The sequence below is a fragment of the Oryzias melastigma genome, linkage group LG15 (assembly GCF_002922805.2).
Source record: "Oryzias melastigma strain HK-1 linkage group LG15, ASM292280v2, whole genome shotgun sequence".
In the NCBI taxonomy this organism is placed as follows: Eukaryota; Metazoa; Chordata; class Actinopteri; order Beloniformes; family Adrianichthyidae; genus Oryzias; species Oryzias melastigma.
In genome coordinates this window covers 27,566,091-27,583,759 of record NC_050526.1, presented here as the reverse complement: position 1 = coordinate 27,583,759, position 17,669 = coordinate 27,566,091, and the positions used below count along the sequence as shown (strand labels likewise).

At 38.2% G+C, this 17,669-nt stretch overlaps 1 protein-coding gene across 7 annotated transcripts in view; it reads left to right on the top strand.

The window, feature by feature from the left end:
* Positions 1-17,669, top strand: part of lyst (lysosomal trafficking regulator) — a 57,286-nt gene that overhangs the window by 7,948 nt on the left and 31,669 nt on the right. For 5 of the 7 annotated variants that reach the window (XM_036215666.1, XM_036215667.1, XM_036215668.1 and 2 more), the window contains 4 exons: positions 3,610-3,701; positions 10,674-10,872; positions 13,305-13,395; positions 15,047-17,138. In XM_036215666.1, the coding sequence (XP_036071559.1) occupies positions 3,610-3,701; positions 10,674-10,872; positions 13,305-13,395; positions 15,047-17,138 (2,474 nt within the window). Of the gene's footprint in view, positions 1-1,194; positions 1,295-3,609; positions 3,702-8,782; positions 8,831-10,673; positions 10,873-13,304; positions 13,396-15,046; positions 17,139-17,669 lie in introns of those variants that run through there. The other 2 variants (XM_036215669.1, XM_036215671.1) reach the window with 2 other exon arrangements.

The window sequence follows — 17,669 nt, the reverse complement described above, 5'->3', positions numbered from 1 at the left end:
TATTGCAGCACCTCAGCTTTTTCCGTCTAGCAGCAAATTACAGAGTCAGACGTCTCTGAAAAAACTGCCCTCAGAGCAACAGAGAAGATGCCAGAGCGGAGGGTTGTGGTTGTAACTTTACCTAGTAATGTCATGCACTTCCTTTTCATGTCATGAAACCATTGAACTAAAGGAAAGGGCGCTCTCATTTCCCAAACGGGGGGTAAAGGTCTTTTGATTTGAAAAGCTCAGAGCTGACGCCAGCAGAAAACCCAAACATGAAGCTTTTTTGACACTTTGTGCGCGTCTTTGAGTTATTTCTGGTTGCGTTCGAAAGAACTCGGCTGTATGACTCATAGTTTGTGAGGAAATGTGCAGCATTAGGGGCTCCTCATGATGCTCATCACGTCAAATTAGATCAGAAGGAATCTCAATCGCAAAACAACATTACATAAGCGATGCCCCATGTGTAGGATCAGGAAAACAGGGCCACCATAGACTACCTGAACACTACCTGAAGGTGATTCATGACCAAATGTCCCATGATTCATTGTTTTTTCTTTTCATCATCTCACACAGACAAGTCTGTTTTTTTATCTAAATATTTATATGGACTGGGAAATGGTAAAAGTTTTGTGGTGAGTTTCAAACCAGCTTTAAAAGCCTGTCCATCATCACTGAGGAATATGTCTTTCAGTCAACAGAAATGCATCCCCTGAGCAGAGTAAACAGCTGATTTCCGCGCTAAGCTGCATTTATTTGCACAGACGGTCTCTGGGTTATCACATCCTGGTGGCTGCTGTGCACTGAGGTCACTGTAATATTGAATTAGAGGGAAAAAAGCAAAACTACTGCTGGGAAATGTTTGTTTTTTTAACCGTTTAGTTCCTCATTTGAGCAGCACAAGTGTAAAAGGAGTACACAGAAAAGCAAAGATGAACAAGATTGTCACTTTATGTGGTTTATTTAATATCCGGTGTTCACAGCTCCTCTGCTGGCCCGAGGATTATTTATTCAACCAATCCAGGCAACCCTTTAGCTTTGATCTGCTGCCAGTCACTTTCCCCTCTTTATTTCTGCTCTCGTCTGCTGTTCAGTCATTTTTTTCCCTTTTTCTTTCTTTATTTTTTACTTTAGCCCTGTCCTTTCTCATGTCTCTGATCATCCATTCATTTCTGTTTCTCCCCCTTTTTCCCCATCTGCTGTGTATGAAAGTCCAGCTCCAGATGTGATGTGACCCACCTCCCTCCTGCTCCCATCCCTGTTTCAGTCTCTGCTGTTGAAGTGTCTCCCTCTTTGTCCCCCCCTGACTTTGGTGAGTGGTCAACCTGCACCGTCCTTATTAGAGATAAGATATTCTTTTAGTTTTTCTTTCTCTGACAACCAGGAAGGAAGCAACAACATCAATAATTGCGTGTTTCTAGCTGTAAATAAGTCAATATTTGTCGCATCATTGTGTAAAAGGCATTTATAAACTAACTGTAGATTTAAATTTACATCACATTTACTCCTTTAATTAAAAAAAGTGTTGCTTTACAGGAAGGATCTTTCTAATAAAAGGGATTACATTATTCTTTTTTTATTTAAAATGTGCTTTAAAAGCTTATTGTACGTTTAATTTTCGTACATTTAAATATTTTCTTTACTAATTAATATTACCATTTCTACAGTTTCTAATACCTTCATCAAATGGATTTCTTAAAGGGGTTTTTGTTATAAAATCCCTAAAACCACATCGCCTGTCGGTCATGTCATAGAGCCTTCAGGTCAGTCGGGGAACATTTGTGTTTCTCTCTGCTTAAGTGTCAGATATAACGAAAATGGAAATAAAAATCCAACGTCAAAGGGATTCAAAACAGCCATGGTAATATAAATGGAAAAAATAAAAAGAAGTAAGTTTTTTAAATCTGTAAAAACCCTTTTTTGAAATAGTTTGATTTGATTCTCCATTAAGACATTGCATTACAGTCATAATTCATTAGTAAGTAAATTATGGGTTATTTGCATCGCTTTTATAATAACAAATGTTGTTTTTTTATATTTCATGTTGAGATTCTGTCCTAGAAATATGTGTTGATTTTCATCTTAAAAAATTGTTTGAAATTCTTAAGATTTGCTCACAAGTGAATTTTTGCTTATTCATGTCAAGATTTAAGTTTTTCATCTTTGTTATCAAATGATGCTTAAAATAATCAGTTGATGTGTAGATGGAAGCATTTACCTTTTTTAGGTTTTAAAAGGTGAAGCACTGACAGGAAAAATGTGAAAATATCTAAAGTTTGTTTTACGTGACACTGATGTGCTAGAATGAAGCTGAAGTCTCTGCAGGAGAGATTTGACCCCTCCCATGTTAAAGCTTCTTTTTTGGAAATATTTGCTGTGTTTGTTTGATCACTTTAACTCCTTAAACAGAAAGTAATAAACTCCACCAGACACAGAGAACTCAGAAAGTTTGTTTTTTTAACCATCCACTCTACATGAAAAAGCTCTCACCGAATAATTTAGTTATCTGTCCCATTCATTCAGTCTGACTCAATCAATTCTGTGGTTAATAGACTCTTGAAGGTCAGTTAATCCTAAACAAATGTATGTCAGCTTCACATTCATGTAGACCTGCTTTATTTTATTGTTATTGACTGAATTATTACAGAATTTCCAAACTAAATACATAGTTTCCTTTGTTTGATCTGATAGTTCTCACGGGAAAACTGGGTTTTACGTCATTGTGGTTCAGGTGAGTTGAGGTTGGGTTTTACTGACTGAGTCTGAATGCAGCGGCTTCCTCTGCAGGCCACGGTGTTTGTAATGGGATTGCTGCTGTGTGGCTCCTAATCTTTGGTTTTTTAGGACGGCTGCATCAGTGTTTCCTGAACGAATCCCTTCAGCAGTGTCAGATTAACCGACACGCAGAGTGAATTCCCGTTGGGGATGAAGGCCATTAGATTGCGGATGTAGTGACTATGTTTCCGTCAGAAGGGTGTTAACCATCGACTGTATATAAGAACTGGAATGAGTCACCCTTCCCCCCTGGTTTTCAAACAGGAAGTACCCGCTGGCTCCAAGAAGTCAAAATCCCATAGACCTCTATAGAAGAATAAACAGCTTTTACTCAGTCATTCAGAGTAACTATTCTTTTTTGAAATATGTTGTTGATAATCCTCCTCCATGCTATATTTTCAAGTTATTCAAGTTATAAACTAACCGATTAGATGCCTCAATAAAAGTAGGTGGAGCCTGCTGGCCCCCACATCCAGCATTCGAAACATTTGAGTGACTGATTTTCTGCAGCCCACTTTCAAGTGATAGGGGTGTGAACTTCCAACATATTTACTCCTAATGGCCCAGAGAGGGGTTACCATAGAAACGATGACTCAGAGAGTAAACTTGCCTTATCTCTAATATCTGGGATTAGATCTAAATATTGTTGCGTCTTATATAGTCTTTGCAGAAACACTTCTTCCAAAATCAGTACTTTAGAAACACGTGATAGTTATTCTGAAAAGTGTTGTAATAAAAGGTCATCACATGAAAAGAGAATTATTTTGTGTTGCACTGGTTTTATTTCACTTCCTCTCTACACTTTGGCATTGTACTGACTTTGCTGGTCTTGTTTGTTTGTTTGTTTTCCAGATCAGCCTTCAGAGTCTGGAGAATTTCCTTTGTCTCTTTCATTACGTGCAGCATCATCCCACTCTCAGCTCCAAAGATGCTTTGAAATTCTGGTAAGGGTTCTCCACTGCTTTTAGATGATGGTCTTTCTATCAAAAACTTATCTGTGGAGCCAAGATCAAATCTTTTCATGTAGGTTAGTCAGTCACGTTAGTGTCACAAGCTGGAAACATGAGGGTGAAATGCAGGTTAATGTAAATTATAAAGTATTTAAGGTAAATGTGGTTCTAAAAATCTTTTAGGATCTTCGATAGGTGAAAATGTGGCCGATTTAGAAAAAATAGTTGACTTTTTATTACCGTATTTTTCGGACTATAAGTCGCTCCTGAGTATAAGTCGCACAAAACGCGACTTATAGTCCGACTTATAGTCCGACTTATAGTCCGAAAAATACAGTAATTATCTTAAAAAAACATATTAAATGAGTTTTTTATTATTTAGTTAAACATATCCTTCATAAATACATATTTTGAGGAAATTTGCTGAGTATTTGAAACATTGAGTTTCTGTACCTTTACTCCCATTCAAACCCTTGTAGTCTCTTTAATTACGCATAAAGTTTTTTACAAATGTTCTCAGATTAATGTTCCCTGTGAAATTCAGTCAGTCAGTTTGTTTCTTTGTGTCGTTTGGGTTCACAGTTGTTTGTTTTTTATTAAATGTTTTATTAAAAAAAATTGGTCGACGTCTTAACAGATTTACAGTAGCTCTTTATGCGTTTGTCGTTTGCAGTACAACCACTTACATTGATGCTGCAGATAAACTTTGTATCCACGCCATCACTTTTGCTCCTCAGCCTCCGTTAGACATGCATTCTGCAGACACAACTGTGTCATTGTGGGTCTACACTGCCTGTTATCTAACACGTTAGCATCACAAAAAAGAAAGAAAACGAACTCAGGCTCAATGAAGTCACCACTGCAAACAACTTGACTGCAGCGGGAGCCTTCGAACAAGTGGAGGGAGAGGAAAAACATTTGAATCCATAGCAGAAGAATGTGTTTTGCACTGTTTATCTCTGTTTACTCTAATCATTGTCTTGTGGTAGAAATGAAGCGGACGACTAGGTCAAAGCTACTGAAGTAATCAGGAGAAAATAGTTTAAGTGGTTGATCAGCTGGGACTGTCTGTGATTAAAAAAAAAAAAAAAAACGGCAAAATTTTATGTCCTTTTTGGGTTTTTATTGTCAGATTTTTCATTTCAGAGGAGCTGATTTACACATTACACTAAAGGTTTAATTAAAAACAATTTTATCTTTCGGTTTTTCTTTTTTAAAGGTGATTTGTTTTGTGTCCCATTCTGCTAAGATGAAAATGTCGTTTGGAGGGTTTGGTTTAGTCTTACTTTGTTGTGATCATGTCAAGTGTAATAAATAAGTACAAATAATGTTAAAAATGGGATAAGATTAATGGCAAAATGCCCTTTTTAAATTTGGACCAAGAGTTCAGAACAGAGATCTTCTCTATTGCAGAGTCCACTTTATTGATTATATTCTTTAGATTTGGTCACAAGTATTTCAACACTTTTTATTTTCTGCTTTAATCAAGACATATTGGGTTGATTTAAGCAGGAAGAAGAAAAGTTGTGTTTTTTAATAAAGTTTTGTAAAAAAAAAAACAAAAAAACAGATCTAACAGTTTGAAGTCCATCTCCCATAATTGTTTTATCTAATTAGCGTAATTCTTCACCAGACAATCTTGTATCATAAGAACTTTGTTGTTTATTTGAGGTTCTATGTGTTTTATTAACAACCTTACAGGGTGGAAGGCTAAAAAATATATAGAAAACTTTTATTTTGAACTGTTTGTAGTATATCTCGTCTTCACATTGATATGACTAAAACAAATTAAACTTTTCTCCATCAAAATTAGATTTTGAGTTTGCTTAAATGTGTTTGAGTGTAAATGTGTTTGGAAGGGCAGATGTTTCCTCACATTTACATGAACATGAGCTTCAGTCATTCACAGAGAAATTCTGCGAGCATGTTGCTGATATGCTTGTACTGTCACGATAAAATCTCTTGATTTTATTATTTTTTTGTTGCATTTGAAGATGACCTCATTGGTGAAGCGGTGCTTTGTAAACAAACTGAACTAAACCACAGTGTACAGTGAAAGTTTTGAAATAGCCTCAAACTCTGATGACAATCGCGTAGCGAGAAGTTGCACATAGTGAAGATTAAATCTAAATTTACTTAGTTAACATTTATCTTTATAAACAATATACCAAGGCTTTGTACCAATCCACTCCCCGGTTAGACCATTTTGTTGGATGTTTCTTGCTTTTGTTGCTGAATCTATAAAGTAATACAATTATGAAAAATAACATTAAAAATCTGACTAAGAAGTAAAAATTTACAAAAATAAAGTTGTAAAATGACTAAAAACTTATGAGGGAAAAAAGCCAACATTTTACAAGAACAAAGTTGTTCAAATTAGAATTTTTTTTTACAGCAATAAAGTCATAACATTATCAGAGCTGTTGTTTAACTAAGAAAAAAAATCTACATTTTCTGAGGATAAATTCAATGGATGAATAAAAAAAATTAACATTTTATGACAACAAAGTGGTACATTTATTATTTAAAAAGTAGTGATTTTAAAAGGAAAATACCTTTTTGAAAAAAAAGCCATTTTGTGAAAGTAAAGTATTTCTATCCAATTTCTCTGAAATGTGTGCAATATAATTTGGATAATGTTCATTAGTCTTTGTTGAAACATTTTGAAAGCTAATAGTAAAATTTTCTTTTTGAAATAGCATGACATTTTAATCTGGGTATCTTTCGTTCATTCGTTTTTCAATTTAAAATGAAAAACAAAAAAAGGAAAAATGATTTGTTTCTTCGTTTTTTTATTTTAAGTTGAAAAATAATCGTTTTTCAATTTTTCATTTTGGATTTTGATTTGAAAAATGAAGGAACGAATTATCATGCATTCATTTACAGATTCTTTTTGCTTTTAAAATTACGACTTTTTAAGCATGAATTTGTATGGGGTAAGATAACTGTCAAAAAGAAACATATTCATAAATAATATTTTGTATTCACAAAAAGAAATTCGTATTCATAAATACATATTTTATATTCACAAAAAGAAATTTTTATTCATAAATACAAAGTTGTGCAAAAATGTACATTTTGTGCCAAACTTACATAAAAAATATGATACAACATTTATTTTTACGTTGAACTTGTCTCTTTTGAATACGAATTTTCCTCGTTTTGAATACGACTTCTCTCTGTCTTGGATACGGATTTCTCCGCCGAGCTGGCAAACGACGCATGTTCCGGCACTCGATGCATAAGCCTGTGACATAGTTTTGACAGTTGGGTAACAGGAGAAATCCGTATCCAAGACAGAGAGAAGTCGTATTCTAAACGAGGAAAATTTGTATTCAAAAGAGACAAGTTAAACGTAAAAATAAATGCTGTATTCGTATTTTTTATGTAAGTTTGGCACAAAATATAAATTTTTGCACAATTTTGTTTTTATGAATACGAATTTCTTTTTGTGAATACAAAATATTAATCGTGAATACGTTTCTTTTTGACGGCTATCTTACCCCATAAATTTGTTACTTTATTCTGGTAAATTGTTTATTTTTCCCCCCTAATTTTACGACTTTTTTTACGATAATGTGTATGACTCTGTTCTTGTAAAAAATTTTTTTTTTTTTCCTCAAAGGTTTGCAACTTTATTTTTATATATTTGTTTATTTCTCTTCTTTTACGGTGGCCGTAATACTCCATCGTCTGAAGCAGACAAGAGCGTACCACATAAAATAGGGCATAAAAAAAATAAAAAACTGAACTTTGGTTCCATCCTTGTCTTTTTCAGCTTTAGCTGCTTTTGCACTTAACACATAGCAAGACTATAAACTAATAAACATTAAAAAATCTTTTCATCATCACCAAGGACAAACATGTTTCGTAGACTTAACCCCAACGGCTTCTGTGGCGTTCCTGTAGGAGTCTCATTTTTATTCTGACCCTTCCAGTGTCATCAATAATGTAGAGAATTAGCTCCTTCTCGTCTATCAGAGGTGCATCTTGTATCATTACTTTTGCTGCAGAGCAGTTGGAACCCTGAGGAGGAGACGTGAGAATAATCTTAGTGTTCTTGTTGTGTGTAAGTGAGCTCTGAGGCTCTTCACACGACTCAAAAACCCTTTAATAGAACAATAGCAGTAAGTTATTTTTGGAAACTGTGGACTCACTTAAAGCCAGCATCAGAATAACAAATAGCATTTAAAAAAAAAAGGAATTGACTTCGTTTTAAATAAGTTTACTAACAAAAGTATGTGATGGAGTCATGACCACTAGAATTGTTTATATGATTAATTAACTTAATTAGCATTTTAAAAAATGCCAACTGAGACTGAAAACTGTAGGAAGTAAAGATAGAAACTAATTTATGTACTGGCAAAAGAAAAGAAAATACAGATGAAAATTTTGGATTAAAAATATTTTTTTCTATATAAACACAGCTGACCTCTCTACTGACTTTCCACTTTTTTAAAAACCATTCTCAATTTAAATAATGTCATTAGAAAAACAAAATCCTAAATAGATTTAATTTTAAAGCACAATCAAATATTTGTATAAATATAATGTCAATTTAACTTTAAAATATTTATAGATTTTTTTTATCTTAGCTAAAAACAAAAATGTAAAAAAAAAAGAAAAATGTGTTTAGATGAAATAAGTTTCAGATCAAAGAAAGGCATCTGGTACATAGAAATAATATAGAATCTTGGCAAAACTAAAATAAATTCATCTTTTAAATCTATAGAGTATTTGGAATTAAGTATCAACAGAGCAAAACAATAAGCATAAGCTGAAAGTATGAAAATGTTTTCATTTGTATATTTTTGCATTAAAGACAACCCCCTTTGGTTGTAGTGGGGAGTACAAAGGCGGTGTCTGTGGAGGAGGTCTTGCACGGGGCAGCGGGTGCTTGTCCGTATTCCCAAGACCAGTCCTCGTACCATGTGACATCACATGCTTTCATGTGATACGCTGATCTGCTGCGAATCTGGACAGTTTCCATTTGAAATTCCAATTTAATGGAATTTGTGCTGTGGGACAGAGAATTCAGTCAGGAGTCATGTGAGGAAGTGTGCAGATGCAGCTCGCAGAACTGGTTCCAAGTTAAGACGAGATGTCTGGAAGAAAACTGTTTGGTAAGATGACATGCTCTGTTTTTGTTTAGATGTTGTAGATTTCATTCATTTTATTCTGCATCTGTTTTACAACAGAATGAGAGAAAAGTGTTTGACTATTTAATATGTATGTAGTTAAGGGAATCTGTTTGACTTGGATTTATTTCTATGCCATGTCTTGAAATCTTCCCTCTGTGGTGAGGTCCATCTGTTGCAGGAAGAGCTTCAGTTGCATGTGTTGCATTAAGGCAGCAGGTGAACGCATGGTTGATGCAAACTTAAACACACCGGCTTCAACCTGTTCTTGAAGACATGCTCGGTTGTACGTAGGAAATCCAACTGTGTTGGTTTAAAATAAACAGTCACCACATTTTTGGATGTGTTGGGATATTTTTTTCCAGGAGTTTGTAGTTTTTCTTTTTAAATTGAAATTATTGTTCTATGTTCATCACATAGATGTGTTTTTTATCATTTTCTATGTTTTGCTGTTCATTAGTCATGAATGTTCAGATAACATCAACACAAACAGGATAATTTCAATGGAAGTCACTTTAGTTTAATTAAAAGGACGATCCTCAACAAATTTTCAGCTTAAACTTTATTAGCATTCACGCATCATTGGACTGTTTGTGATGTTGTGATTATTTTTTACTGTAAAGTCTTAGTCACATGCACCTGTACAGGCTTTGATCTGTGCAGTTGCTGTGGGTTTTGTCTGGTCCGTAAAGAGTCGTAGAGAGTAGCGGCTGCATCTTAAGGGGAGCTCAGGTCTTACAGTTCTCTTGAGGCTCGTACGGCCAACTCAGGAGACGTCATGAAAATGTAACGTAGCGTAGTTGTGCGTTTATTAGGTGGATTGTGAAGCATTTGTAAAGCTAATAGAAGTTACACAAACTTATAACATATGGGTGATGCTGTCATGCGGTACCCTTACGCCACACTCTAGCCGTAAGTAAGGTACGAGCACTGGCTCCTTACTGACCACGAACAAGTGTGTGTGCACGTGATATGCCTATAGGACGCTTACATGATGTCCACACAAACAACACTTTGTCTAATTTGCTTATTTCTAACAGTCAGGCTGCACGCAAGGACCACACACTTTTCAAGTGAACAACGCTAACGCGAAAGATCCATACGATATGCCTGAATCTCACCTACTTCACCCTTACTAACCCTAGTTGTATAATTCTATGTTCACATTGGGTATGTGATGCATGTTCAAGAGCGCGCTTTTAGCATTTAGTGTTCACATCAAAGGTTTTACTAGCACATGTACCTACAGTTGGAAGAGGCTTTGTGCGAAATGCTTTCTTTCAGCTCTATTCTGATATATTGGTGTCGTATAACTCCAGCCGAGCTCAAAGTACAATGTATAATTTTTTCTCCATGATCAATTTCCAAACCGTTGGCACATCCGTGAATTAGGAAGGACGCCATCTATACATCACTACCAAATTCAAGTCCCTAATTGGTCAAAGTTCAACTGGTCTAGCTTTCAATGCACGTTCAGTGGTTGTGTGTTTTTACAAAGAGCCCAAAAACAGTCTTAAAAATACGCAAGAGTTTTGAAAGCTAAAGCCCAAAACGCGCATATACACAAGCCTTTACATAAACTTTTCATTGGAAGTGGTTGCTTGAACTAGCGAGGACAGCTTAATTGATCACTACAACCTGCAGCATGCCTACAAAAAACATTTTACCACAACGTGTTCACCAAGCGGTCTACAACCTTGATATTTCGTGCGGGGCACCTGTGTGCCCCGTACATGTTTGTCAAATTTTCACCCAGACAGCCTGTATTCACTCATATGAGCAGTTGTGATCAAAGCCTTAGATGTTTTTTTCTGTGCTCTTCTTGTAGCTCAGACATGAGTGGGGCCAGTAACACACTGGCAAGAGAGTTCCTGACGGATGTTCATCAGCTGTGCAGCGCCGTGGCTCAGAGGGTGGAGGCTCGAGAGGAAGATGAGGAAGAAAGCCACATGGTGGCACTTGGGGAATACCTAGTGAGGGGGCGGGGCTTCCTCTTACTCAGCACCCTTGATGCAATCATTGATCAGGTAAGGAAAAGCAAATCATCTGCTCTTTTATTTTAAAGTTTTGCCTCAAAACTAGATAACATTTACCTTGATAAACCAAAAATACTGGCTGCATTGGAAGTCTCTAAATCTTCTCATCGCAATATTTTTTCCCAGCCAAACATTAAACATTTTGAGCTGCATCAGATTATAGGTCAGTCTTGAACAGGAATATGTCAGCATGTCTTAGAATCTCGTTCCAAACTGACAGAAGGAAAGGGGATTTAAATACAGAAAAGTGAAATATAAGCACTTAAAGAAAGTAAAAATTAGCTTGGAGTGAGCTAAAAATTAAACAAGTACATGAAGACTTTCTGAAACTTTGCATGACTGGGATTAGTAGGTGGCACACAAAGATTTTTTTTTTTACATAAAACAAAGCAAACATATATTATATGCTGTATGTAATATTCATGTATGTTCCAATCAGAAAATCCACATTTATGGAATTGTTGAATTTTTTCAACATAATGATTTCTTCTGGAATATGCTGTATTTTTTAGGTGGTGATTTAATGTCTTTACAGAGTTAATAAAATTAAAGCACATTTAGCATGATTTCACACTGAGCTGTTTGGTCCACATCAGTTTATTTTTTTAGTTTACCTCAATGGATCATAACTATGAAAGGAATTTCTGGCCTGCCTGAAAACGCAAGTTTCAGTTCTATTATAAGATAATTATGGTGCGGTTCAGTGACGATGTGGATCCAAATTTCCTTAATTGTCACTAAAATAGTAGAGAGAACCCTGTCCAGTAACAAGCTGTCACAGTGAGAGTCCTTTTATTTTTTTTCCTCTTTCAGTGCTTTTTTTTCAGCAATTTTCTACTGAATTGTTTCATGTTTTTTAGAACGGATCTCAAGAGAGCAGAACGAAATCAAACCAGCTGAAAAGTTTGACAAATTTTTACATTTTTTTGTTCAATTAAATATTTAAATAGAAGTACAACTTTCCTTCAAAACTATCTATCAAAAGTTGATCTTGTACGTGAAAAAGAAGAATCTATGTTCCAACCCTACAAAGTGCTAAAAAATAACTATTGACACATCTCTAAAGATCGTTTTTTACATTCGTCTTAAGCAGAACTTCTTGATGTCTACCAAGCGTCTTTTTAAGTATTAATGATTGATACATTTTTAGGAGTCAGCAATGTAGAACTGGGTTTGAAGTGGGTTTCTGTGAGTCCAAAGAAAATTTAAAATAGTCTAACTATGCAGATTATGATCAGTTTTTGTGTTAGCTTTGTTGTTACTGTTTGTGTTAGTCAAATGTAATTTTAAGGTGAGTTTAGAAAGTTTTTTAATAGTTGAACTTGTAAATTATATAAAATGAAGAGGTTGGTATTTGTTAGCTGCTGTTGTTTCTGTGTCATCTCTATGAAAACCATCATTTTCTGAATTATTTTTTTAACGACTGTGACATTATCATGTGCCGAACACAACTACATGCGTCACTGCTGTTGACGTATAGTCATTTTTCTTTCACTGGTTTCATACCAAGTCATAATTTAACATGAACATTTAACATTGAGGCCAATGCATGCGTTTAAATCCTTTTCCTAAGCTTTAGCTGTTTGCGATGGTTTTGCCTCAAATCAAATCAACCCTTTAATTAGAATCTGAGACACTTGATGAAGAATATAAGACCATTGAAAGACACTTTTAAAAAGTTGCTGCTCCTATGACGCTCATAGCTCAAGTGGCTAAAACGTAGCATTCATCCATCTTCAGTACCCACTGTATTCCTATTGTTGTCACAGGGATGCTGAAGTTGATCCCGCTACTATTGGGTGAAGGCGGGGTACACTGAACAGGTTGCCGGTCTGTTGCAGGGCCACAAACAAGATATTTCCCTGGAAGATGCAGTTCAAAAACAAGTTTTTTTGTTCATTTCTATTGTATTTTATGTACATTTTAAAAAGGGAGATGTACTCATAAAGCTTTAAAACAATCTAATTTTTGGAAGAATTCTATATATTCTACATGATGGGAAATTTACAGTAGACACAATAATCAAATTTTTCCTGTTGACACAAACCTGACTAATGTTGTTTATGCTGTCCGTAAAAAATGAACCATGTTTTAATTAACACAAAAGGTTGGAATGCCCGGAGCTCACATGGGATCCTGAAGCTCTCTGAAGAGACTGTCACGTAGTTGCTACATCTACTCCATGTCCCACTTGCTTATTGACTGAAATCACGTGAAGATTTGTTTTTTCTAAAGCCGGAAAAACATGAAAAATGATGACGTGTGTTTATAATTCAAGTCTCAAGCGGCTGCAAGTGAAGCGTTATGAAGCAGAAGAGTGTGACTCGGTTGGAGTGGGTCTTCATGTGACATCGGAGTGTGACTAAAGTCGCCGGCGAAGGGAGGCTCTCCTCCGTGTGACTGGTTTTGTTTTGTTCTGCCAGGAGCTGACTTGTCGGGAGGAGCTGCTCACTCTGCTGCTGTCTCTGCTCCCACTGGTGTGGAAGATTCCTGTGCAGGAGGAGAAAGCTCCAGGTTGGTGATGATCCTGTATTTGCCATTCAAAAGAAATATTTGAATTTTGAGTAATTACCCTCCATGGGGCCTTTTCTCATTTTTAATTCAACATTTCAGTTTTATGAGTTATAGTGGAGAAAGTGTCACACTTTTCCTGATAGATGATCTTTAAGTTGTTTTGTTCTTGGATTATCTTCGCTTGATTGGTTGTAAGCATCATGCAGGGCGTCATATGTCAGCCACCACAGTTCATGTTAAGGAATGTCTGTGTGAACATTGATTCTGACTATGCATACTTTTTATGCCTATTGTTATTACATACTTACTGATAATGTTACTTCTCCTACAGTGGAAACTAAGTTACACCCATTATTTGACGGATTATGCAATTCTGAGCCGTAATCTTTCCACTGTCGCCAGCAGGATCATTACAGCAGGAGAAGAATAGCGACTTTAGAGTCATGTGACCTTAGAATGACACTAGGGCTTGGTGTGGAGCTGCTGATATCCCCTAACATGGACCCTAGACATTTTTCCTTTAATTAATTTGGCTTGCCGGTTGAAACTAGCTGCAAACGTGAACAGTCTCTGTGCACCATATATTTTTTTTAGAATACAACTGCAGTTCACTTTTTTGTGGCCTCACAGTTTCACAGACTTTTTTTGTGCAATGTAGCATGTTTTTGTTTGTTACCGGTCTGTTGGTCAGTTGGGGTCCAAAGAAAAGAAAAAAAAACTCAACCCACATTTTTTCTGTTTTATTTCTATACTAAATCTGGTGGAAGTTTTTTTTTTAAACTAATTTAGTCTTTTCACCCCATCTGACTCGTTCTTGACGGATGTGAAATCTCTTGAATGTCTAAAACCGTTAAGTATCTTTTAAAAGTGCTATATAAATATAATTTATTATTTATTATTAAAATTCATCCGGTATTTTCTTTCAGCAGCTGCTAAATTCTTAAGTCAGACACGGCTGAAGTCGGCATCTAATTTTGTAGCAATCAATCGGTTAATGGAAAATCTATATCACATTTTAATGGTTCCTACATGAAATCTAGTGAACAAATAAAGTTTAAAGCAGCTGCAGAGATTTTACAGAGGATGAAAATAAAATTTACCCTCAAGAGTTGAGGAAAACTGAAAGCTAAAAAATAAATAAATATCAGGCACCAACTTCAGCCTTGTACAAATCAGTTATTTAAAATATCGTCCGACATTGAAGCGATCTCGTGGCCTGAAAAAGGTTGGTGACCACTGCTAATCAATCCGCCCCATGCCGTGTCTCTAGTACAGAATGTACAGAATGTTCAGTTTGCCAAAGCTTGCATAAATGTTTGATCGCGATCAGATCCTTGGTTTTTAATTCTATATTACTGGGCTTTCTTTTCTATAAGGGTTTGAAAAGTGTGAAAATATTGATGTTTGTCTAAGAGAAGTGTGTAGTGAGGGATTTTACTGCCTTAAAACGTCTAATTATTGTAATAAACAAAGTTGACTATTTTATGGATTTTGTCTATTGTAACTCAGGAGTTGCAATAGACAACTGTGGGCCACTTTACATTTTTTTGTCTTTTGCTTTATATCAACGTCATTTTCACAGTCACTCCTTAGATATAAGTGTGTAGTTCTGGTACATTTTAATTTGAGAGGACATTTTTTGTGTTAACAGATTTCAACCTGCCGTCCCTAATAGAGGTATTCCTTAGCCGAGAGGTGAAGGCCGTTCCTCTCAGAACCGGACAGAAGACCGCCACAGACGAGCAGAACTCTGGGAAGCGGCCCCGTGTCGGCAGCGGCACTTGGAAGTCCCGGAGATCACGACGAACAGCACAGAGATACTCTGTAAAAGATGCTCGCAAGTCGCAGGTCTCTACCTCAGACTCTGAAGCTAACTCAGAGGACAGAACTGTTCCAGGCTCAGGCGGCGCCCGGAGCCGCAGGTCGCATGTCTCCCCCGTCCAGGTAAGCTGTCAGCATCACCCCTCAGAGGCCTCGCAGTCCGCTCTGTGCAACAGCACGGGCACTATGAGCGCACCGTACCCCCATCCCAGAGCCCCCGGGGGCCAAAACATTGACCATGAAACCCTTACGGACCCAGCTGCAATATCAATATTCAACCGCATGGAGAACTCCCCCTTCGATCTTTGCCACGTGTTGCTATCCCTTCTGGAGAAAGTCTGCAAGTTTGACATGAGCATCAACCACAATCCCGGCTTGGCCGTCAGCGTCGTACCTGCGCTCACAGAGATCCTGACTGAGTTTGGAGATTGCTGTGGTCCAGGGGGAGGTGGTACCGGAGTGGAGGAGCTTGCTGGAGGCTGGACAGAGGAGCCAATTGCACTGGTTCAGAGGATGCTGCTACGCACCATTTTGCACCTGATGTCGGTGGATGTATGTCAGAACGACAGACTTCCAGACAGTCTGAGGCGGAGCTTGACAGACCTGCTGCGAGCCACGCTTAAGATCCGCAGCTGCTTGGACAGGCAGAGTAACCCGTTTGCCCCACGACCCAAAAAGACTCTGCAGGAGGTCCAGGAGGACTTCTCCTTCTCCCGTTATCGGCACCGAGCGCTGCTGCTTCCAGAGCTTTTGGAGGCAGTGCTGCAGGTGCTGCTGGGGTGCCTCCAGGCTTCCACACCTAACCCCTTCTTTTTCAGCCAGGCTCTTGAGCTCATCCATGAGTTTGTTCAGCACCGGGGCCTTGAGCTGTTTGAGGCTACAGCACTGCGACTGGAGGGACTGGGGAGGGTCAGAGATTCGGAAATAGGAGGAGAGGCTTCAGAGCGATTACGAGGTCTGATCGCAGAGGCTTTCAAGATCATGAGTGCTGTGAAGAAGGCAAAGTCGGAGCAGCTGCATCAGTCTGTCTGCGCTCGTCGGCGCCACCGCCGCTGTGAATATTCCCACTTCCTGCATCACCACAGGGATCTGTCCGGATTGCCGGTGTCTGCTTTCAAGCAGGCTGCCGGACGAAACCCCTTCGAGGACGACGGAGAAAACCTGGATGGGACTGAGGGTGATGCAGTTCGGTACCCTGAGCGCTGCTGCTGTCTAGCTGCCTGGGCCCACCAGTGTCTGCGGCTTTTGAAGCACCTGTCACCCACCGGTCCCGCTGTGCTGCAGGTCTTGGCTGGTGTTCAGGCTGTTGGCATTTGCTGTTGTATGGACCCGCGCTCAGTTATAGGGCCCCTGCTCCATGCTTTTCAAGCTCCAGGACTGCGTAGTTACCAATCCCATGTCTTAAGTGTTCTGAGTAGACTCATTCTGGATCAACTTGGTGGGGGGCAACCCTCAGAGAAAGCCAAATTAGCCTCCTGCAACATCTGCACTCTGGACAGCAGCCAGCTGCCGGGCCTGGAGGAGACACTGCAACACGGAGAACCTTCAACCCTTTCCACCACCCTCTGCTACCGCTCCCAAGGCATTCTCCCCAGTGGAGGGGGAGCCGAGGACATGCTGTGGAAATGGGACGCACTGGAGGCCTACCAAGAACTGGTCTTTGGTGAAGACTGGCAGCTGAGTCAGCAGATAGCTAGCCACGTGTGCCACCTGACGCTGCGTGGGAATGCTGTGGTGCAGTGGCAGCTCTACACTCACATCTTTAACCCCGTCCTGCAGAGAGGGGTCGAACTGGTCCACCATGCACAACAGCTGGGGGTCTCCACCGTCTGCAGTCAGGTCTGCAGCTATCACACACAGTGCCTGCCTGTGGAGGTTCTCCTCATCTACATGCAGACTCTACCATCACTTTTAAAGTCCAGGTGAGCAGCTGTACTACTAGTTGAAGCCTTAGTCACATGCACTGATGCAGGAGGTTGATCCGTACAGGTGTTGCAGGTTTTTGGAGTGTCTGAGCCCATTGTAGAGAAGAGGAATTATATCTTAAAGATCCACTCTGGTGAAAATTGTGTTTTTAACATGCTCTTGTGGATTTTTTTGTTAAAATCTGCATTTTGTTATTCAAATTGTTGTCAATCAAGAGCAGACAAAGAAATTGCTTTTAAAAAATATTGTATTTGTTAGGTGGCACAATTGGCAGGCCACTAGCCCATTGCTCCGGTCCATTCTGATGCATACCTGGTGACCCATAGATCCATGTTTGTCTTTGTTTTCCTTGTCTGAGCTGGGATTTGGCTCCAAACTGTACATCTGAATTGCTCCAATGTTGCTTGTCATTTTTATTGCATCCGTGATGTTAGGTTGGGGGTGTGTCGGCCTTTAATCTAGCGGTAGAGAGTATAAACAAATATTTCCTGTGTGTCCCATACAGATTTGACTATTTTTCACCTGCA